This window comes from Protopterus annectens, chromosome 2.part1, assembly GCF_019279795.1.
Source record: "Protopterus annectens isolate FY-2018-M chromosome 2.part1, PAN1.0, whole genome shotgun sequence".
NCBI classification, from domain to species: Eukaryota; Metazoa; Chordata; order Ceratodontiformes; family Protopteridae; genus Protopterus; species Protopterus annectens.
This window is the reverse complement of record NC_056729.1, coordinates 1,799,155,601-1,799,180,592: the sequence shown is the minus strand read 5'-3', so window position 1 is coordinate 1,799,180,592 and position 24,992 is coordinate 1,799,155,601. Positions and strand designations below refer to the sequence as shown.

At 41.8% G+C, this 24,992-nt stretch overlaps 1 protein-coding gene across 7 annotated transcripts in view; it reads right to left on the bottom strand.

The window, feature by feature from the left end:
* The window catches only part of USP48 (ubiquitin specific peptidase 48), a 3,461,715-nt gene that overhangs the window by 2,391,795 nt on the left and 1,044,928 nt on the right, over positions 1 to 24,992 (bottom strand). For all 7 annotated transcript variants that reach the window (XM_044063244.1, XM_044063240.1, XM_044063245.1 and 4 more), the window contains one exon: positions 11,851 to 12,030. In XM_044063244.1, the coding sequence (XP_043919179.1) occupies positions 11,851 to 12,030 (180 nt within the window). The remainder of the gene's footprint in view (positions 1 to 11,850; positions 12,031 to 24,992) is intronic.

Here is a 24,992-nt window from a genome sequence, read left to right as displayed (position 1 = left end):
AAACATTAAAATTCTATAAAAAGCAGTCAGACTGATTTTGAGGTGTTAAAATCACTCAGAAAACAGGGATAGAGTGAAAAAATAGATTTTTGTAGTTCTAAGGTGGAGTTTTCCCTTAAGAATAACAGTTGAAAAAAAAAAACTTGGAGGCACTGTCAACATACCCTTGTTTTTCCATTAACAATTAAGAAAGAATGGAAAACAGATGGGTACTGGCATAATGGTAGAGTTGTTTACCGAAAAGACACAATATGCATTTTTTTTTTCAAACGAGATAACTGGCTAGTCTTAAAATGCCTCACAAGGGCAATCAACCTAGTATTAACCTATGACCCTATAACAGGTATCATTTAATAAGAAGTCTGAAAGAATCATCACTGATCAAAATAGTTGATACCCATAAAGTATTATGCTTACTTTGCCCTCAGATCTCATTTGCCACCCAAGACAGAGAGATCTGTAATTGGCTGCAGTTAAGAGTTCTGTAATCTGCATTAGGCAAGGAGTCCTAATGTCTTCTAGATGGAGTGGCCTTAGATCAACTGGTGCCCTAGGTAAAACGGCTCCATGGCGACCCCCACCACACCACCTGGTGCCCCCATCCTGGTCTACCTACACCAAATAAACACTGAAAACGTGCCCCTGCTAGAGCGGGGCCCTAGGCGGCTGCCTAGTTGGACTATGCCTAAGGCCAGCTAGTCATTCTCCTTTCTTCAAACTTTCTCTATATTCCTATCACTTTTTGAGAATTTTATCTATGTTTGCATATTTATCTTTTTTTTTAGCTGACTACAGAAAATGTATGCCTTACACTGCAGGATAATCTGTTTTTTTTTTTTTCGGTCCCTTGCTGTTTTGTTCCCTTGCAAGCAGTTCCACAGAAAAATGCTTCAAAGTGTGGCCAGTGTGGCTATAAAAGCTCGTTGCAGGACACTCCTGATCTGAGTGTGGTCTACTAGGGGCCATGTCATTTATCAGTGGACTTTGCCACATGAAAGACCTTTGGGCCTCAATCTTTTGCCAAATGCAAACAAACTTATTGCCAGGGGTCTCCTTCCAACAGAACATCATTCTGGAATAAGGGCATATCACAGAACCACAAGATAGAGAGCCCAAAGAATAAAAAAAAGGTAAAAAAATGAGAAAATGTGAGGATGCAACCCCTTCATCTGCACCAAAGCTCCTGAGAAAAGAGGGCAAAAGGGAGTCTTTCCTGTAGCAGTGATCTTACTCACACATCTAGTTATAGTGAGTATGACCACAAAATATGATTATGGCTGTGGCTGCAGTAGAATTTACTACATGTGGAGAGCACAAAAGCAGTACCCAAGCTGATTGAAGGCTTAAGTTAGAAGAGTGCCTAGATCCTGTAAGAATGCAATGGAAAAGAATGTCCAGCTTGTACTGACAATAGAAAGTATGAAAGCAGGCCCTTACATGGGTCACAGTATATGCTTTTTGTTGAATAAGGCTGCAATATTAGTAGATGACCTTGTGGAGTATGTTGTAATCTAACTTTGCAAAATTTTTTCATGGTGGTCACAAGAAAATGCAACCTGCCATCCATTTAAATACAGTTTGCTTGACATAAAAGTTAGCTAGTCAACTTTGCTTAAAAATCTTTACTCTACTATGGATAAAACCTGAGCTATCTAAGCACATTCAAAAAGGGGAAGACCTTCTCGCCCTTGTTTTTAATGTCTGGAAAGAGAACTGGCAGCTGGATGGCTTAAGTTTAAGTCCTATCTCTGAAACAACTTCAGTCACAAATGAGGGATTAGTTCTAAGGGTCATTTTGTAATTCTTGCAGTAGAGGTGATAGCAATCAAAAACAAGATTTCCAAGAAAGAAACTTCAGATCTGCAGAGTCCACTGGTTACAAGGAAGTCAAGAGTTACTTTTTTCTAGGATGAAGTCTAAATCCGAATGAAGAAGCAATGGTTTTCTTAGTGGCTAGAAATGTAACCTCCCCCTTTGCAGTAGGTGTAACAGCCAGTGGCAGTTCTAATGGCAAACAGACAAAAACGGCAGATAAGTATATACTAACTAATTCACAGGAAAGCCCCTTCTCAAAAAAGTAGAACGACAGAGAATGGCTTGGTGGACAACAGTTGTCTTGGGGTGGATGGCCAAAGATTTACACTAGGATGAAAATATGAGCCACTATGGTAAATTTATAAACAGTAGGATTTCTGGTCTCTCTTATAATCCTAAAGATCTCTGTGAGAAAGGACTCTCACTGCAGCATGAGTTCAACCTTCCAGACAGCAAGATCTCTCTCCTTCAGGTATGGGCATATGAGGGCCCTCCTACAGCTGGGACCCTGCAACTTTCCTGGTAAAACTCCTTGAGCAAGCAAGAAAAAAAGTGATGTCAGGCCACAAGTCGGTAAACTACGGTCAAGTTGGGTTTGTCTGGCACAATCTTCCTCAACACTTTGGGAATTAAGAGCAGAGGGGGAAAGAAATGTAACAGGAGGTCATTTTCTAGGCAAAAGAGAAGGTTTACACTGCTAGGACTGCCTTGCAAGGGGCACCTTAAAATATTTTTGGAATCTAGTAGTTATCGTGCAATATTGTATATGCCCTACTAATTATCCCTTTTATAACAGCAGCTCCTGCTCCAGATTCAGTTAAAAAAACTGAACCAGTGCAAGTTTTTCATTTAGGATTGCTCTACTCCTTTTCTTTTTCGATACCTGGATATCAATTCCGGATAGGGAAGACAATTACTAGCCTGCAATCCAAATGTCTTTTGGCCTTTTCCAATGCTACTGCCTTTCATTCCCTAATTATCTTCTCCCAATACCTTGATTCCTTTGCCAGCTTCCTGTAGTAAATTGCAGCTCCTCATGTCTTCTAACTGAAGCCACCTCAATCGGTAGAATCTCCTTTCTCCACTCTTGTATTGGCTTAGATTTTGGTATACTTTCTGCTACTTTATGAATATAATATTCTGAATGACTATTATTCTCCTTAAAGATCTGCTTCCAAAACCCCATTAGTTCCTTATTTTCAGAATTACTACCCCCCCCCATTTCATCATCATCTCTTTCCACTTTGAAATGTAGCTTTCTGCTTGTGTTATGTACAAGAGCCTTAACTGTGTGACTGTCAAATATCCCTTCAAATCAGGTACTAAACACCTCCTTGTTCTGTTGGGAGGATCAACTTATCCCACTTGACTCTTGCCCTCTTCCCCTTCCAAATAAAATCATTCAAACTCTTTATTACTGTCCACACTTTCTCCTCTGGTTGATAAAAAATGTCTGACCCATGTACAAAACTAGAGAGACTAAAAACATTTTACACCTTTTATCTTGTTATCCATATCAATAAGCAAGAGCTCCTAGTTTCTCAGTTTTTGCATTATTTATTTATTTACTTTATTTATTTGCAGTTGGTTTACCAGGATAGTCCATTGGGCCAAACAACCCGTTTTCAATTGAGTCCTGGGGAGAAAAGCTCCAAAAACAATTAGCAAGGTTACAATAAGGTATTTAGTTTCAGTTATACAATTACTACGGACTTGGAAATATATAGACTAGTGTAGAAATATGTACAAATATTACAATTTTGTTAAGCTGCAAACAATTTACAATATAGAAACTGAGAAGCTTTTACAACTTAGGGTGGGGGTTACACTGGAGGTATCCTTCATACATTTAGGATGAGTAGCTTAATGTTCATAGGTTAGTACAAGGCTAACTGCCTTTTCGAGCCATTTTGTGCCTAGCCAATTATCCCTTGTGAGACTCAAACCCTGCACTTTGTGTTTGTAAGGCAAACACCTTAACCATTACGCCACCCTCCCAACTATCTTCAAGAAAGAGAAAGGTATATGAGCTGACATAGAACGTTTTCAATATAGAAACAGAGAACCTTTTCTCCTTCCACATATCCTTAGCTGCCAAAACTGAATCATTTTTAATCCATTCTCCTAAATACTTCATTTTATCATGTCCCATAATTATGGGTATTGTTGGATCAGTTCATATGTGGGTACATAGTTTAGAACTATAGCCTTTATTTTACCTCCATTAATTTATATCACGAAACACACACACACACACACACACACACACACACACACACACACACACATACACACACACACACACGCACGCACACACCTGCCTCAGAATATTCCGCAATACTAAGATGTACTTTTCTGGTTCCATCATGTACAAAATAATACTATATGCAAATAAAGCCAACTTTTCTTGATTACCATAACAATTACGTTCTTGAATTTCTGAGTCCCTTATTTTCTTTGCCAATGATTTGATATATAATACAAATAACAAAAGGGAAAGAGGACACCCCTACCTGGTTCCTCTGCTCAAACTGAACTTATCAAAGAAAAATCCCCCCACTTTAATTTTTGCCTCCAATCCCTCATACATCCTCCTAATCAACCTTACCATTTTATCAGGAAATGCAAATGCTTCCACTGCCTATTCATAAAATCACAGCTTACTCTGTTGAATGCTTTCTCTGCATTAAGTCCCACAAATCATAGTGGTATTTTCTTACATTCTGCTTCTCGCTGGATCATCATTGTTGTATTAATGTTTTCAAATGTCTGCCTACTCAACAAAAAAGCACAGTGTCCCATATCTATCCATTTTGGCATCACCTCTGCCATTCTTTTAGCCACTGCAGGCAAACACTTTATAAACATGACTTATACAGGAAATGGTATTATATGAAGCTGGCTAAAACAGGTCTTCACCACATTTTTTAGGTATTTTAGCCACCACAGCTTTTTTTTCCACTATGCTAGTACCTCCTCTCTTTTTAAAATGCTATTAAGCAAAACCTTCCAGATCTTTATCATTTTTACCCTCCTAACACCCAAACTTCTACCAGAATACCATTCATTCTTGGAGACTTTCCTATAGATTGGTTATACATCACAATTTGTAGCTCATCTCCTCCTATCGTAATCATTAGTTGTTGAGCCTCACCTACAGTTAACCTTGGCATAATTATTTCATTACTGGCATAATTAAGTCTTCCAGAAATATTTCCACTGGTGCTTTTTACTGAATTCCCCACTTCTCTGGTTTATACAAATTTTCATAAAAGTTCTGAAATACCTATAATACCTCTATAGGATCTGTGGTTATTTCTCTTGTTATTGACCCCCACATTTTGACAACAACCCCTTTCTACTTTCTGTTGCCCAAGTCGTTGTGCCAAAAGTTTTTGTACTCTGCAGTTTAAAAAAAGCAAAAAACAAAAAAAAGCAGTTGCTTAATAGCAATCTTTCTAAACCCATGCATATTATCCAAGCACTCCCTTATTTTCTCTTTAGCACTCTGATCTGCTTGATCTCTGAGATTCTCTTTACTTTGTAATACTTTAACCTTTGTCAGTCCCTATAAACAATTCTTATTAACTCTTAACCAGATCTCTTTTACTTTTATTTCTACCCTTTTAAACTCCACTTTCAATTTAAGCTGAGATGACAGACATACATACCTTAAAACTGGTGTAGACAGGCACGGACTAAACAGATCTGAAAGGTATTCCAGCACTGAATTGATGTCTACCTGAGGAGGGCTGGTATTCTTGCTGTAGCACCAGATGGAAGATCTCTTCCATTTTTCTAGGTACGATTTTCTGGTGGTGGGTTTCCTTGTCTCTTTCAGGATGGTTAGCACTTCATTGGACAGCTGACATTTTTTGGTGCCAAAACCCAATCCTCCAGCCTGTCAGTTTGAGTGTGGCCAGTGAGAATGGCATACTGAGCCCTAGGCCTGGCTGAGGAGCTCTAGTACCTGTGTGACAGAGTGGAATCTCCCTTCGCTAAGGGGCAAGAGGAGAAACAAGGAGGGCTGTCTCCACCAGAAGGGGGCAATGAGGTTATACTTGGTCTATCTGACCTATCACGACCCTGGGAATCAAAGTTAAAGATGGAAAGGCATGTAGAACAGGTGATATATTTGAATGAGAATGCATCTGTCTTCCATGGCCCTACCGGTTAGGTTCTGGAGCAGAACCACTGAAGTTGTCTGTTTTGGTGAGAGGCAAAAAGATCTATTGAGGGAATTTTCCACTGCCCCAGAATGTAGGGTGCCACAACAGTTGGTTGTACTTCTTGTGCTAACAGTTAAATATTCAATGCGAGATTGCACAAGAGTTAGTACAGGGTACCCCCTTGCTTGTTTATGTACCACATTACTATGGTGTTGTTTGGGCTATGAGAAGTAACTTATGTTGGTCACTTATTTACCAGTTCAGGACGACCAGATCCTTCCAAGCAAACAGCAATTCTAGAGATGCCAGCTCCCGACAATGTCCAAGCCCTACAATATTTTCTTGGCATGGTCAACTATCTAGGCAAGTTAATTCATTACTTAAGTCAACTTTCAGTACCGCTCAGGGAGCTGACACTCACAGATGTAATTTGATCATGGTCAGAACAGCACCAAAGAGTATTTGATACCCTGAAACAGAAAACTGTCAATCCACCAATTCTCAGTTGCTATGATGTTCACAAAACAGAGTACTCTTTCCTGTAATGCTTCTAACTTTGGTCTAGGTGCGGCCATTCTTCAAGAGGGTAGACCAGTAACCTATGCTTTGAGAACTCTAACCCAAACCGAAATGCAGTATATTAAGATAGAGAAAGAACTCTTGGCAATTGTGTGTGTGTTCGAAGTTCCATGATTATATTTACGGATCGGCCCATCCACATCAAAACTGCTCACCAAACTCTAATTACTTTTTTGAGAAAGCCTATGCATACAGCTCCACCTAGACTGCAACCCATGATGTTCAAATTGCAAAAGTACAATTTCAGTCTTGTTTACACAAACGGTAAACTTCTTTATCTTGCTGATACCTTACCCAGATAGCCCAGAAAAAAAAAACACAAAGGAGCATAACAATGAGCAACTTGATTTTGAGGTCAGGGACGTGAGAGATTTTTCTTCCACACGTCTTGATGAGCTCAGAACTTGCACAGCTTTAGATCCAGTTCTCCTTTATTAGTAAAAGATGGCCTTCAAAGCAATCTTGCTTACCAGTAGAAGTGCAACCTTATTTTCCATACAGCGATGAGCTTTTGCCAGACAATGGTATCACCATGAAAGGTCCTAAAGTGATTGTTCCAAAATTCTTGCAACAAGAGTATATTAAGAACTTGCATCATGGCCACCCAGGAACTGATTCTACTAAAACAAGGGCGTGAGGTCTAGTATTTTGGCCTTCTATATCAAGAGATATTGACAAAGTACTTTCAGCTTGTTCAGTATGTAATAAAGCCGCATCAACAGAGAGAACCATTTCAGTTGAGCCAGATTCCTGAACTACTTTGGTCGCCAGTAGCCACAGACATCTGAGTGGAATGGTCAACACTACTTGGTGTTAAGATAATCTTATTCAAATTGGTTCGAGATTGACCTACTTCTCCAATCTAACTTCCAGTGCTGTCATTACTAAGTTGAAGCAGCACTTTTCTGTCCATGGTAGTCCACACAGAGTTATTTCTGACAATGGTGCACAGTCTAATAGTCAGCAGTTCAAGAGATTTGTAGAAGCATGGGACTTCGTTCATATTACAAGTAGTCCTGAATACCCTCAGTCCAACGGCTTGGCTGAACATACAGTTCAAACTGCAAAACAGCCGTTAGAGAAATCCAGATGTGACAATACCAATCTTTTTCTAAACTTAAATCTCAGAAACATTCCTTGTGATAATCATCTTGGTTCAGCTGCCCAGAGATCTATGTCAAGACAAACCAGAACCACATTACCAATCAGCAGTAATTTACTGGTTCATGTGCAAAAAACAACAAAGCAGTAAAAGCTCAACTGTTGAAAAAGCGTTTGTCCAAGAAGTCTTACTATGATAAAACCAGCAAACCATGCCATTCTTTACAAAAAGGGGAAGATAGGGAGGATGCAGACATCAAAATGTTTTGATTGCATCGGATTTGTGAAAAGTTTGTGTCAACAGCTGAGATTGTACATTGTGGAATCACAAGGAGTGGAATTCAGACGTAATCAAAAGCACTTGTTACCAGTGTCCAAACCAGTGTTGCACCATCTTGCCTGTGACAAAGACTCTAGCTCTCACAGTGACTTGTCCAATGTTCCTGTTCCAGAGGACATTCAGTCAGCAATCACTGTTCCTGAGAAAATCCCTGAGACTCCTTAAGCAGTACATTCCCCAATGACTGTCTATGTTGTTAAACCCAGTCTCGACAATTATGTCACGAGATCAAGTCACATCTCAAAACCTAGTTCCAGATGCACGGCAACCTGGACAGGACTGTTTTTCTTTATTAGTGTCTGTATAATTGCACGCCTATTAAAATGTCATTGTTTATATAAGACATCTCAGTAAAGAGGGAGGATGCAGATCAGTGTGTGTGATATACCTTTAAGAAGCTTTCCAGTGAGTCAACACATCCATATAAGTAGTGAGCACATGCAAACAAGAGTGCCATTTTGAGTGAGCAGCCAGAGTGTGAGAGCATGCAACTATGTAGGTCAGTCAGTCAGATAGTTTGTTAAAGTTTAATGTTCCAGCCATCCATCCTGATATATTTGTATACAATGAACTACTTAAACGAACACCCAAGCCTCAACGGCTTCTTAATGTACAAAAGAAGAGCAATAGTTCACACTGCCTACCTTGACCTGGCCAAGGCTTTTGACACAATACCCAGCTCAAGCATTGTTGACAAACTCAAGTGGTTAGGTATATACCCCCGTATGTCACCTGGTAGATAGCCAACTGGCTCAGAGACAAAACCCAGGAAATTAGAATTGAGGATTCTACCTCTACAAAAGGGCCAGTCACAAGTGGAGTCCCTAAGGGATCGGTCCACGGACCATCCTTTTTTGGTATTTACTTCTCAGAAGTCAAGGCCAATGTCAATGATTGCAAATTAGGAGATGGCATTGAATCCCACACTGACAAATGTTCTCCAGAAAGGGCTGACACAGACAAAACTTGTGTCAGAGCCATGGACTAAAACTAAATGCCAAGAAATGCATACTATTATCCTTGTGAAGACTGGCAGAGATGGGTGAAGGCTGCCAGCCTAGTCAAATAGAATTTGGTACATAATTCTATAATTTGTAAATAATGTGAAATGCTGGCTTGCTTTTCAAATGAAAGAATATGTGTAAAGTGTTGAACTTGAAACAATGTGGCAACATTGCCCTCTGCTGTAAAGAAAGCTAAGTCAAGCATTTCTTGTTGGTCCTTTGAAATTAAAATTAATTCATGACTGCCTTTGAAGTTCACAAGTCGGCTCCAGTCCGGCTAGATGAAGGCTTCCTGCCTATTGTTTTAAGGCTAAAGTTAATGACCAGAATTTACATGTGGAATGTCCTTTATCGCTCTAAGTGTAAAATAATGTAAATGCAGTTTCTGTGTGGCCTGGGAACCAGGAAGGTGTAAAAGATGTAATGTTTAGCAAAACTGCAATTTCAATTTAAACAGTGAGAACCAGAGATTATTAAGCATTTTGATTTTGGACATTCAACTCATCAGCACTGCCTCATGCTCTGTATGCAAGTAGGATTTTAGCACTGTGTTTTCTCTTAGGAATATTTAGGAATTAGAAGGTTTAGACTAAGTGTTTTTCCTGTATTCATATCAGACCTTTAGTACTGTGGTGGTGGTGGTGGTGGTGGTGCTGCGGTAGCGTTGTCGCCTCACAGTAAAACGTTGTCCTGTTCGATTCTCAGCTAAACAGTCTTCTGTGTGGAGACGCACGTGAACGGGCGTACCTTCGTTGAAGGTTGTGCGTCAGAGCTGGCAACTCGGCACGTAAAAATCTACTGCCAATCATTAACGGACCGGAGTTCTGCTGTGGTGACCCCTAACCGGGAAAAGCAGAAAGACACAACAACAACATATCAGACCTTTAGTACTATATTGTTTTAAGTATTTCTGTGTGATCTCTGAACTCTTGAATAACACTGGTGTAGTAGTATTGTCTTGTGTTTTTAGTATTTATTTTTAAACATTTATTATTAAACATTTTTAAACACTTTTCAACTGTGGCTGGATTATGTAGAGATAAATTAAACTATAGAGTACATTGCATGTTTATAAGTGATCCTGTACTAAGCCTTTCCAATAAGCCTTGATTGCTTAGTAACACTTACCAACTGGATAATATTACTGCATAGTAATAATTGGATGCCCTTTTAAAGGCCTTTGGGTAGCTGATAGTTATTAGCTGGTGGTGGCAGGAATTACTACTGCATAGCCTGGGCATAGGGTCAGAGCTGCAGAATCTGTGTCAGTCTTTCCCAAGAGTGTCTGTGAAGTTGTATAAATATTTCTCTCAGAGTGGGTGTGTTTATCAGCTACTTGGGCAGGGACACAAAGCCCTAGTTGGAAAGAGAGGGTACTGGAGGTTAGCTTGCCAGCTAGGCAGAGATCTAGACCCTATAGCTGTGCCAGTGGGGAGTCTTATTGGAGACCTGGAGAGTAAGGGAGCAACCAGCCCCAGACTGACTGTGATTTCTGTGTGCTCTTAAGGGAAATTGCACTTTACTGTGTGTATTTGTTATCCCTTTCTCCTATATGAGATGCCCTCTCTGGTGTTAGTGGTGAGGATTCAGGCTCCCTGATTGCTGGGCCGGGGCACGGGCATCACAATCCTTCAGGAAGTTATCCACGCCTGGTAACTATCATACTGACAACACATCCCTTAGAGTTAACCCAGTAGTCAGGTACTTTGGGACACACACACACACACACACACACACACACACACACACACACACACACACACACACACACAGAGTAATCTAGGCTTTGACCATCACATGTCTACAGTAGTGAGGAAATCATTCTATGTTGTGCAACTTATAAACAAAGGCATGGCATCCAATTTCAAGGAAGTCACTGTTCCACTGTATTTGGCATTCATCAGCTCTATCATTGAGTGCAACACCCTCAATGGTCTGTACCTAACCAGGCATATCCAACAAACAGAATGTCCACAGAGGTTCCTCACTAAAAGAATACAGGGCATAACTAAAATGCCTTATGCAGACAGCCTCAAAGCCCTATCCCTGTATTCTGTCTCCTACAGGCTTTTGAGGGTAGATCTAGGACTGACATACATGGCATTGACACTCCCTACTCGGATGGACCTCCTGCATATCCACAAAACAAACAGCATCAGAATTACCTGTTCTAAAGACTTGAACCTTGCCTGTGATATAAACAGGACCTGCTGGAGAGACAAATATGTATCCCAGAGACTACCCCTTTTCTGGAACAGGCTCTCCATCCATGTGAAGCAGAGTTCCTCCCTAACCCAATTCAATTGCAACTTGGACAGCTGGATGGGGAACAGAAAATTCATCCCCGTTTTGACACCTATGTCTCTAATGGGCACAGGCAACCTGTAAATGGTTCATCTTCCAGGTCCCTGAGTGTAAATGTTTCATCTCCCAAGCCCCTGCTTACAGTTAATCAAGGGTATCAGAACTTGTCCGAGATTTGGGATGTATGGCTAGGCTTAAAAAGGCCATTAGCCTAGTAAACGCCTATGAACATATAAAGCTTTACCGCGAATGCATAAAAAGCAGCAATTATCTGTCAGTTTCAGCTGGGACATGGCAAGCCAGACAGCATATTTCAAAAATAAGCTAACCAAAGGCAAGATGATGACATAACTTAGAAGATGTCAAGCCAAGAACAACATACAAGAAATGTACTTTCTATGCATTCTGCACTATCCCTAAAATTATACATGCTCAAAAATAAAAAAATATATATTGCCATTGTGGAGAAAAACTTTTACATAAGAACTTTACGACATAAATGCTGAAATTCAGATCACCACTAAGCAGCTTTGCTGACCTAAATCTTCTTCGTTACCAAGATGAAGCTTCTTCCCCTCCATCTTTTCTATCTCTTCGTCATTAAATTTATACCACTCTCCTGTTACAGTATCTTTCACATGGGCAATGTAGTGTCCAGAATATGCACTGACTCCTCTGTGTATAAGAACAGCATTCAGTTCATACACATAATTGCCATCTGAAAGACAAAACACACAGAAAGCATTGATGAATCAAACAGTGACATTTCAGTACTCACCCTATCTGAAAACAGTTCTACTAATGGAGTCATTCCTTTCCTGGGTTTAGCAACTAGTATACAATACTTAAGACACCCCCCCTTCAATAACCCACAACAGCATTATCAAATACAGTCCCACTGTTTTGGCCACCAAATAAAACAGACAGCCTTTCTTTAAAAAGATAAGTTCAACACAGTTTATACAGAATCATCTTAAATTAAATCAGTAGGCAGCACACACCCTTAGTGCAGAAGGCTGTGGGTTCTATTCCCACACCAGGTAGCACTCACACTAGGGTGCTGCACTTTTGAGTATGCCAAACTTTAGAAGAAATATAAAACTGAGGCCCCATCTGCCCAAGTTGTTGGTAGCTCAAGTGGATGCAAATGATCCCACAACTCTTACAGAAAAGTGTAAGGGTCCTCTACTTATACAAAAAAAAACACTCTTATTTACAACGTATTTACAAATATTTAGAAATGAACAAAAAAGAAGTTTACGTCTTACCATAACGTTCCATCTTTATTGTTGAACATCGTTCAGTCATTACGCATGGGTATCGGTTCCGAGCTCGGAACAGAGCCGGCCATTTTCCAAGCTCGTGTCAGCTTCAAACTCTCGAGCTAAACTCTTACCCACAATCCCGCTTCTCCCTGTTACCTCAGATTGAGTTTGCAAGTCAAAGAAGGTAGAGGCTACCTCTGGTCAAATAACCTAAGAGAATCAGATGGTGAGATCCACTAGAAACTACAGGAGGGGGAAGGAGGGAGGGTCAGAACGTTATGGTAAGACATAACTTGTTTATCTGATATTGTTAATCCTCGTTCATTCCTTACGCATGGGACAGAGTCCCCAGCTACCTCTATTCCTGGGAGGCTCTCATGGAAGGACATTCCAATTTGTAATGATTGATGAAGGTATGAGGCGTAGCCCAAGTTGCAGCTGCACAGATCTGGCATGGAAGGCAGCAGAAGTTGCCACCGACCTTGTTAAATGAGCTTTCATGGTAGTAGGCAACGAGATATTACGTTGTGTATAAATAAAGGTCACACAGTCCTTCAACCATCTAGCTAATGTGACCTTAGCAATAGCAGATCCTAATCTAGGTCCAGAAAAAGCCAAAAATAACTGGTCAGATTTATGAAAGGGTTTAATCCTGTTTAAGTAAAAACGGATTTGCCTGTGTATATCTAGAGTATGTAGGCAATACTCTCCTCTGTTTGAATGATTGGGAAAGAAAGCTGGCAATTCAATGGCTTGATTAAGGGACATTTCAGAGATCACTTTAGGCAGAAATGACGGATTAGTTCTCAGAGACACTATCTCTACGAAAAATCAAGTATGGACTCTTGATACATAAAGTTTGAAGTTCAGAAATACGTCTGGCAGAAGTAATAGCAACCAAAAACAAGGTTTTCCATGACAAATACTTGAGGTTGCAAGAAGAGGCTGGTTCGAAAAGTGACATTGTCAGAGCTTGTAGAACTAATGATGAATCCCATGGTTGAATAGGTTCTCTAAAATGTGGCTTCAGATGATTTACACCTTTTATGAAGGTCTTGCACAATTTATAAGACATAAGAGAGGAATCTTGGACACCCTCATGAAAATTAGAAATTGCAGCCAAATGAACTCTAATGGTAGAGGCCGATAGACCCAATTGAAACAGGTCGGCCAAATAGTCTAGTATTATCGACACTGGTGCTGAAAAGGGGTCTACTTGCTTATCTTTCAGCCAACAGGTAAATATTTTCAAGAAGCAGTAATCCACGACCAAAACGGCTGCCAAATAATCCTCTTCTTTATTTCACAAAACGAAACACTCCAAGAATAATTAAAATCAGATCAATATCAGGCTTTATCAAGACAAAAGTATGCGTGATGTGCCTCAGTTTAAATACTCTTATCAATTAAAAAAGCTTTACTTAATTAAATTAAATTAATTAGATTTAAAAACAAGTAGCTCAGCTAATTAATTGATTAACCCACAGTCGGGTTTTAAAGTGCTAATGCCCTTATCCAAGTTTGTGTAACAAAACACATAAATACACGCCCCATTCTCTTTTTAAAAAACATAAATCTACTGACAATGAATGGTGAATCATTAAAAGCAACATAGTTCTTTACAAAAAGTACAAGTGTATGCATGAAACATGTCATTGTAAATGTTTAAATGCATTTTCAAAAATTAATATTAATATTAATATTAATATTTTAAACAGTGTGTTATAAGATTGTTTAAAAAATTGTTTAAAAACTGATCTCAATAGTAATAGCAGTCAAAACATTAAAACATTAAAAACCAAAACTTGCTCAGATAAGTAATTCTAGTGGAAGACTTATGAGAAGCAATGAGAATATCACGTACCGGTAAAGAAAGATCATTCTGCCTGGCAATCAAGGGAATTGGAGTAGCCAAGCCGTGAGCTTCAGGCTGTTCAAGTTGGGATGAATCAGGTTCTGTGAGCGTGAGATCAACTACAGGGTTGGATGGAGAATCCATGGTCAATCTAGTAGGTGAGGCCAAAGGAAGGGGATCCAAATCTGTCAAGGCCAATATGGTGCTATGAGGATCACCTTGCTCTTCAACCGACGGGCTTTCTTCAGAAACTGGGGAATGAGGGGAAAGGGTGGAAATGCATAAAGAAGACGCGAGGGCCAATCGTGGACTAGAGCGTCCCTGGGTGACTGTACCGGAGGGGGAATCAGGGTGAAGTAGCTGCTGCATTTGTAGTTGGTCGGGGATGCAAAGAGTTCGCAGCAAGGAAGGCCCCAGTGGTAGAAGATCTCCACCGCTATCAAGGGATTCAGGGACCACTCGTGAGGTTGAAGAATGCACCTCCTGAGTCTGTTTGCTATCACGTTGGAACTCCCGGGAAAGTGTGTTGCTAGAAGAAAACGGTTGGTAGCCATCGCCCATTGACATATCCTCATGGCCTCTCGACAAAGGGGGTAAGATTTGGTTCCACCTTGCTTGTTGATGTACCAGACCACCGCCATGTTGTCTGATTGAATCGCAATTGTCCCAGACGGCAGCAAGGGATGGAATGCTTGCAATGCTAGAAGCACCACCCTCAGCTCTAGAACATTTATATGCAGATGGGCCTCCAGTTCGGACCAAGTGCCTTGGACTGTCTGTCCCTGACATAGCCCCCCCCCACCCCATCAGGGAGGCGTCTGTGGTCACTGTGGCCTTGGGTTGCTGGGGGGAGAAGGGGCGAGACCATTGTGAGAGATTGCGTGTCATCCACTAATTTAAATCCTGTTTGCACCTGTGGGTTACTCGAATCATGGCTGAAAGAGGATGCTGAAAAGGATACCATTGGGTGAGCAGTAGCCATTGTAGAAGCCTCATGTGCAACCTGGCCAGGGGAAGAATGGTGATGGAGGCTGCCATGGAACCCAACAGCTGTAGAACCGAGTGAGCCGTGGATTTTTCCTTTGAAAGGATTGGAATTAGTTGTTGCTTTATACTTAGAATTCTGTGCTCTGGAATAGCAGCTCTGCAGTTTTTTTGTGTCCAAGATAACCCCTATGAATTCTGTTGACCGAAATGGGGTGAGATTGGATTTCTGCCAGTTTATGGTTATGCCCAGCCTTTGAGCAGCGAGGAGAGAGTATGCTAGGCCTTTTTCCAGTACATGACTGGTGGGGGCGGAAATAAGCCAGTTGTCTAGGTATGGAAACACCCGGAATCCTTGAAGTCACAAGTGAGCTGTGACAACTGCCATGCAGTTTGTGAATACTCTGGGGGCCGTAGAGAGTCCAAAGGGCAGTACTCTGAACTGGTAGTGACTGGCTCCCGCACGGAAGCACAGAAATCTTCTTGATGGCCTGTCCACCTTTATGTGGTGGTACGCATCTTGAAGAACTATAGAGCACATCCAATTGCCTTTTTCCAAAAGCGGGAGGACAGACTGTATTGTGACCATCCGGAATTTTTGTACTCTCACAAACTTGTTCAATACACGGAGATCCAGAATTGGTCTCCAGTCCCCGGTTTTCTTTGGCACCAAAAATAGTCGAGTAGAATCCAGATCCTACCTGGTCTGGAGGGACTATTTGGATGACTCTTTATCTTAGCAGCTTTTCTCTCTCTAGTGCTGCTTCTTCCTTTAACTGGGTGGGACGTCGGGAAGATTTTTTGAAGGGATGGGACAAAGATCGAAGGGGATATGATAACCTCTGGTTATAATCCTTGAACCCAGGAATCAGTGGTGATGGTTAGCCAGGCAGAAGGGTACAAGGAGAAACGTCCCCCAACCACCTCCACAGGAAAGGAGTTGGGCCGCTCTTCAGGAGCACTGGTAGGATTGACCTGGGAAAGAATGCCTGGAACCCTGGTTACGCGGACCCCCTCTGCCCCGAAAGGAGCATCTTCCCTGTGAGTTTCCCCCTCTGCCTCTGGGGGAGAACTTGGCTTGTGTGTCACGGAAAGGACCCTGAGATTTCTTGAACCATATCTTCCCACTCTTTTGGTTTCGGGAGAAAGCACGTTGAGGGGAAGAACAAACACCTACGGCAGAAAGGATCTTACCATCCTGTTCACATCTGGCCAGTGTGCTTTTAACTTTGGGCCCAAACAACGCGGAGGCCTCAATGGGGGCATTAAGAAACGAAGACTTAAAGGGTTCCGCGAAGTTGCACAAGCACATCCAGGCGTGTCGTCTTAGGACCGCAGCTGAACCCACTGCTCTAGCTGCTCCTTCTGATGCGTGAGACATCAGTCGCATAGAGGATTTAGATATAGATTCAATGGTGGCCAGCTGAGAGGCCACTGTCACGGACCTCATCAGACACTGCACCAGCCAAGGTTTCAGAGAGCTCAGAAACCAGATCCCTTTGAAGCCTGGTAAAATGTGCCACATAATTCATGGACCTGATAGCAAAGGTCGCTGAAGCAAAGGTGCGCCTTCCCTATCCTGTCCAGGGCCCGGGACTCTTTGTTAAGCGGACGGACAGTCTGGCTTTCTTTTTCTGCCAGATCCCTTTTTGTTGTGGCTGCCACCACCAAAGCATCCTCAGGAAGACCTTTGGACCAATGGGGCTTCGAAGCAGGAGGGGACAAGATATTATCTGGCCTCCGGGGAATAGCTTCAACGGTATCAGGAGCCTTCCAAGCATGCTGCACGATAAGCTGGACAAGTTCATCGGCAAATGGCATAACCCAGGAGGTAGGGGGCTGGACACAAAAAGCCTGCAGGAACACAGATTCCTCAGGTCGGATTAGAGGACTGCCAGTCACCTCTCTGTTTCAGGATTTCGAGGATATCCCCAAAGGATACCTCAGAGGGTGACCGAGGGGATCCTTCTCCCTCATCGAAATCTGTGTCTTTGGTGAGGGACTCCTCTGTGGAGTCCATGTGCTTCCTCTTACACGAACTTTTCCGGAGGACCTCCTCAGCGAGAGAAGCTGGAGAAGACCGCGGAAAAGCAGATTCCTGAGGGAATATGTCCTGCGACCCTTGCACCCGGTATCCGCTAGATGCGACTTGTGAAACCAGTGTACCAGAGGGCGGAGGTATAGACAGTCCAGTATCGCCAGCAGCAAAAGCCTTCTCCATCAGTTGGAAGGCTGGTCCACCTGAAGAGGAGTGTATGTCTAGGGCAGGAGTCACCCTTCCCCTAAGTGGCTCAGCCTGCCGACCCAGAGTCCCTGGATGGGTGTGGAGCAGCAAGCTATGCGTGTCACAGCGGACATCCTGGATCGTAGCAAAACATTCCTGCCAAGAAGGCAACTGTGGTTCCTTAGTGAGATCCATAAAGGGAACCGCAGAAAGGGAAGACTGTGCTATATCCACAGACTTCAAAGGTAATGAAGGAGGAGAATAAGAAGGGGTGTTTGGAGATGGGTGATCTCCTCCCAAGGATGGATAGTTCCTGAGGGGTGGGATACCTCTGGCCAATAGTACCTGGCCCACAAGATGCAACACATCAAGTTCGTAAAGGCTTCTAGTCGACCTCACAGAGACTGAGGGAGAAACAGGCCTGTCCACAGAAGAGGCAGACTCGCTGCCCATCTCATCTGACCGCACAGAGGACAACGGTGCCGAGAGAGACTGGACTACTGTTGTCTACACCAAAGAAGTCATAGGTGCCAAGGTCATTGTCTGCACCGACACAGGGATAGGTGCCGAAGTGGTTGTCGGTGCGGAAGCTGGAACCGACAAAACTGGAGTCAACAATAAAGGCATTGGTTTGCAGGAAGATCTCTGAGCTGATGCAGTCAAGGTCTGCACCGACTGAATGGTCGGTGCTGATACAGTGGTAATGGTCTGAACCGAGGGGCCCCTCGGTGCCGATATATAAAAGGCTGCAGGAGGAGACGGAGCCGAAATCACTAATGGAGCCGAAGGTCTAGGTACAGAAAGCACTGGGGCTGAAAGAGAGCTTCAGAACCGAAACTTTAGCCTTTTTAGGTTTTGGTTGGCGGGAGTCCCCAGCCGGGGACAAAGGCAAAGATTTAGCCTTAGTAGGAACATCCAAGGTTTTCTTATGGGCTCTAGGAGGGGTTGAGACCTCCGACCCAGAAACAGCTTCTGAAAAGGGAGATTTTAGAAGTCCCTTCAATATCAGCTTGTTTTTCCTTTCCAACAAGGTTCTATTAGAAAAGTTCTCACAAATAGTACAGGGTGGGTCAACAGACAAATGGGAAGCTCCCAAACAATAAACACACAAAGAGTGTGCATCAGAAGTAGGCAGTTTGTGTCCACAATCAGAACACTGCTTAAACCCGGGACTACCTTTCTTATCTGCCATGACAGCAAATTGATTAACAGAAAAGGTACCAACAATGGTACAGAGTACCTGAAGGTATAACAGAAAAAGGGAAAAGGATTACCAACGATGGTAAAGAGAGAATACCTCGTGGTAAACATGGTAAAGAAAAAGCAGAAAAACCTGAAAAAATTATGAACGCTAGATGCGATAGGGTAAGAGACAATAAAATATGAACTTTCCTGACAGAAAAGTAATCTGTAAAGCTATTAAACAACAATTGACTATACTTAGCTCAAGAGAAGTAGCTTGACACGACCGAATGGCAATGCGGCAAACGAAATCTGAGGTAACAGGGAGAGGGGGATTGTGGGTAAGAGTTTAGCTCGAGAGTTTGAAGCTGACGCGAGCTTGGAAAATGGCCGGCTTGGAACCGATACCCATGCGTAAGGAATGATCGAGGATTAACAATATCAGATTATACAGATACAGAAATCTATTTACACATGTTCATAATTTTCTTTATGATCATACTAGATCATTCCCATTAAACTCCCCACTCCTTTTTCCATTACCACCATCTGTTTTTACTTAATATTGCTGCTAAAATCCATTTACCATTAAACATGATTTCACTTATTTGTTCATTCAATACAGATCATATTTCATAAAACAGCGTTTTATCTATTCTCTTAAAATATTTACTTCTATTCTTATAATATCCATATTTAACCATATCCATGTCTATTTAATACACTTCTCTTATATCTTTGAAAAAAATCTACTTTACATAGTTGTTCCCATAACATTTTACCCTTTTACATTTCAAAAACACAAGCTCCACAGTTTGCTCTTCTTTTAGGTTCACAGGAGGTTACTAGGGTAACGGCCCAAGAGCCTTTACAAGCCTAGCCATGTTTATCTTGAGATCCCAATTATCAAAAGCTAGGTGAACAAAGTTCACAGAGGTATGAGCCAATAGTACGGTAATTAATACCAACTGCCTCTGTCCATGAGGGACATGGGTGCCACCCCAGGAGTGAATTTACGATTACCCATACATTGATTTAGGTTGCACTGGAAGAGGGTCAGGGAGGGGGTCCACTTCACATAAATGGGAAACGTTCCAGAGAAGGGGTAGTCTCTAACAGACGCATCTCTCTCTCCAGCATGATTTGTTCATGTCAGAGGCTAGGTTAAGATCCATGGAGTAAATGATCCTCAATGCAGTTTGATTTATGAATGCATAACATAACCACATCAGGGGTTGATGAGAGATTGCCCTGTAAGCTAGACACAGATTACCCCTTAGTAGCCTGTAGGAGACAGAATACAGCGATAGGGCTTTCAGTGTAGGGTGTAGGACTTGTTTGGTGTATGCTGCATTTTCTTAGTGAGAAACCTCTGGATCTCTCCAGCTGCTGCAGGTGTACTGTACTCAATTACTGGCCTGATAAGGGCAGAGTATAATGGAATTATAACTTCCTTTGATCTGGATGCCATGCTTTCACTTATGAGGTGTGCATATAGAAGGACTTCCTCACTACTCCGGACATGTGGTGACTGAGGTTCTGATTCCTACCAAACTGAGTACCCAGATCACGTACCAGTCGGTCTACTCTTGAGGGGGGGCCCTGCCTATATTGTAATTCGCAGGGATGCTGGTTTTCCCCAAAGGGAAACATTTTGCGTTTAGTTTCAATCCATGGTTTTGGCACCAATAATTTGTCTGCCTAATCCTTTCTGTAGAATATCAGTAATGTTCTGGGACAAAATGATTGCTCTCAATTTGCAGTCAGCAGTGAACATGGTTAGCCATAACCTATTCATGTTTGCCTTGACTTCTGAGAAACAAATTCTAAACAGTAAAGGGGCCAGCACAGAACTGTACACCACTAGTGACTCGCCTTTTGCTAGAGGTGAATTAACCCACTTTGACAATATGTGCTCTGTCAGTCAGCCATTTGGCTACCCACCTGGTGATACAGGGCTTAATTCCTACTTGAGACAGTTTCTATATAATATCTGAGTGGTAGACTGCATCAAATGCCTTGGCTAGGTCAAGGTAGGCAATATGCACAGTCTTTCCCTCAGCCATGGCCTTGGCAACCTAAGAAGCCAGTGCTCCCCCATGTTAGACATCCAGAATATCTGATCCTCTCATGGTATGTTCCTCAGTCAATGGTGGGATAGTTAAAATCGCTCATGAGTAAGGTGCTGAGCTGCATGTTAAGTGACTCCAGTAAGTTCAGGTATACAGTATGCTTTTTCTGGTTCACGGTGGGGGACTAATAGCTAATGTTTATGTGGTAGGAAATTTTGTGTATGGTTAATTGGACATGGAGGAGCTTGACAAAGTCATACTGTCTGATGAGTCTCAAGTTGTACTTATCTTTTATGAAGATGGATACACCACCTCCTCTGGTTCTTTCCTGTTCAGTTTGTGGTCTGAATGTATGGAAGGCATTGCAGTCTTGCCTGGGTGCTTTCTGCGGCTTTGAACCATGTTTCAGTGACTGCACAGATGTCAGCATCTTCCAAGGTGAGGAGTGCTTCCAGGGAGTACAGTTTCTTGTTTAGACTCCTAGCAATGGATCAGCAGTACGTTCAGTTTATCAAGAGAAGATTTTGTTAAGTTGGGAGGTTGGGTATTTTGATACTGCCTAAAAAGGCACAATAGCAGTGGCTAATGCCGTTACCAGTATCCAAAAGCCTACAGGACACAAGTGCATACCATCTTTGGCAAAGCAGCATGGCCCCTTGACCATGTCCTCCAAGGTTCACAGACACTGGATCCCCTTGGACTGACACCAGAATTTAAGCCAATTGTTAAAGTCAATCATTTTTTGCTTGTATTGTGGCATCATCCTTGGTGAGGGTAAAATACTGCTCAAGGATAGGTTTACACCTGCCTGCAACACAATCTGCGATCTCAGTCATGTCTCTCTTCATATAATCCAGGGAGGAACATCTCAGGTCATTCACTCACATGAACTATGGCAGAGCCATACTGATACGTGTTGCTGAGTGACTTGAGTGCTTGTGTGACTTGATGGATCCAGGCACCTGACATGCCTCTAACAATAACCTTCTAATCCAGTCTGGAGAGGGAACCATCTTTGTGTGTCACAATGGATTTACCTATGACCATTCTGTCCACTATGATCTGCATAAAACATTTATAATCATGGTTCAGAATTGACATATACCTGTCTCACCAGCATATTCTATTTATGTCACAAGCAAAGTTTAAATCCTTGAATCTAGTGTTTCTGGTGATATTCATTTTGTTAATGTGCAAAAGGTCCATCAGGGTTGGATCCGAGGATGCCTTATATGCCAGGCATAGATCACTTTTCGGTAACCTGTAGGAGACTGAGTACAGAAATAGGGATTTAAGGCAATTTGTATAGGATGATGTGTTAATACCCTGGATTCTCTTGGTGAAGAAACTCTGTGGGCATTCTAGTCGTTCATCGGTTCACAGGAAGTTACTAGGCTAGCGGGTCTAGAGCCTTTACAAGCTTAGCCATGTTAATGCCAAGTATCCCAATTTCTTCTTTTTGGGTAGTTCACAGAATGAATTTATGAATAGAGAGGGTCTATGATCAACACCAGCTTCCCCTGTCCATGAGAGACATGGGTGCTACCCCAGGTGCGAATATGCAGTCTCCTATCCAATTATCTAGGTTGTGTTTGAAAGGGATCAGTGAGAAGCTCTGATTTACACGAATAGGAAGTCTATTCCAGAGAAGCAGCAGTCTCTGGGAGACACATCTGCCTCTCCAGCATATACTGTTAATGTCACAGGCTAGGTTGAGATCTACTGAGTGAGTGACTCTTGTGCCATTTGACTTGCAAACATGCATTTCCATTAGGGCAGGGTCAGAGATTGCCCTACAGGCCAGGCACAAGTTGCCTCTCAGCAGCCTATAAGATACAGAGTAAAGAGACGGGGCTTTCAGCCTGCCCATGTAGTTCATGGTCTGCAGTCCTTGTATTTTCTTAGTGAGAAACCTCTGAGGTCTCTCCAGCTACTGCAAGTGTCTGATGAGGTACACACAAAAAGGTGCATTTTACTCTTAGTGGTCTGAGGAGGGTCGAGTACAGTGGAGTTACAACATCCCTTGGCCTGGATGCTTTGCCCTTGCTTACGAGGTACACTACACAGAAGGCTTCCCTTACCACTGTGGAAACTTGGTGGTCAAAGTTCAGATTGCTATCAACCTGTGTTCCCACGTCTCGCACCACTGGGAAGCAACTCAAAGGGGTGCTGTCAAAACTGCAATTTGTACGGAATTCCATTTTGCCAAAGGGAATAATGGATTTTTTTGCTTGCATTTAGTTTTAGACCGTGGCTTTGGAACCAATCATTCGTTTGTGTTAACCCTTCTTGTAATATGTTGATATCATTGGGAAACTCAGTGATTGCTCCCAATTTGCAATCAGCAAACCTGGTGAGCCAGAAGCCATCTACTCTCTAAAATAGTACTTACAACACCCTGAGCTTGGAACAATGGAAAATCACTGTTGTTCAAAATGAGCATCAAATGAAAGCTGAATGACTGACGGAGAGCAGGGCATTGTGGGTAGGGGAGGAGCCTGGACTTTGGATCCAATGCTAGAGTATGAGGCAGAATCATATCCGTACCAGATCAGAGTCCCTCAGGTTGAAGATCAAATGAAATCAACAACTTCATATTAAATATTAAAGTTATATGTGATATCTGTATTTTTAACATTACTTTGTATTAAAATTAATTTGGTTTAATTTAAATAAAAATTACTTGTTTATAAAAAAAATATGTGTGTATTGCTCTACTGATGTGATTGGTTGAGCTAATATGACATGGTTTACTAGTTTTGTTTTAAAAACCACACTTCGAAACTGGTTTTGATTTTCTAAAGAAGTCTTAAAAATAGATAAAAGTGCTCAAAAAGAAAAAACATCTATTTCAGTGCATTTTTTTCTTGTATTGTTATGTACTGGTCACAAGTAAACACGTGCTTTTTTACTTGAATAGCTCTGTTTTCTTCCCTTTGAATCATCATTGTGCTATTAATGTTGTCAAAATGCCTTGTTCTAGACTGCCCTTATTCTGTAATACTTTGTCAGCCCCTCTAAATAGCTCCTATTACTCTTCCCCATACTTCTTTCTGTCTTACTTCTGCATTTTTTGAAATCAGTTTCCATTTTATTCCACTCTCCAGCTATTGCTTTTGAAGAAATTTATCTTCCTTACTAACTCTTCAATGATTTCCACTTTCCATTCCTTAAATTCATCTCTTAACAGATCAGAAGGAAATTGTCAGTGTCTCATTTTACCTCATTATCCTGCATATTTACCTTAGTTTTTATTGGTGCATGATCGGAAATAGTTACTGGATGTGTGTCAACCCTTTCAATTAAATATCCATGCTCCTGTGAAATGTAATTTCTATACAGTCTCTCCAAGTTACTGTACTTTGGAGAATAATATGCAAACCATGAATTTACATCTTCCATTCCAAATATTTTCAGATACTTCATTCAGTAATGCACCCTCTTTTGTCTTGCAGTAAAATGTATTAAACAATGCAAAATTTAAATAATTCCTTTGCCATTTTCATTCATCTATAGCTTACATGTACACACTAATATTTGTTAGACTACACTCTCTAAGGATTTGTTTTTTCCTCATTTCCACTTGAGTCAATGTCATATTTTCAAGACTTTTTTCTTCACGGAATACAGGACACTCATCTCGGCGGCACAGTGGTGCAGCGGTTAACGTTGTCGCCTCACAGCAAGAGGTTCTCTGGTTCGATTCTCGGCTGGGGTGCCTTCTGTGTGGAGTTTGCATGTTCTCCCTGTGCTTGCGTGGGTTTCCTCTGGGTACTCCTGTTTCCTCCCACATTCCAAAGACATGCATCTGGAGCATTTCTCCCCGGGCCTCTGCTGAAAACAGAATCTGTGGAACCTAGTCGGACATTCCCGGTCAACAAATGTTAAATAAATAAAATAAATAAAATAAATCTCCTCCTTTTAACATACACACAAAACACTTACCAAAAAAATATCCCTCCAGATAGGAGGCATTGCCCAAATCAACAGCTGTATCCACATGCATTATCTATTCCAAAATTAATATTTCTTTTTCAAAAGGAGTTACATTTATACCCCTATCACCAACATAAATGGGGTTTGAAACTGCAGGAAGTG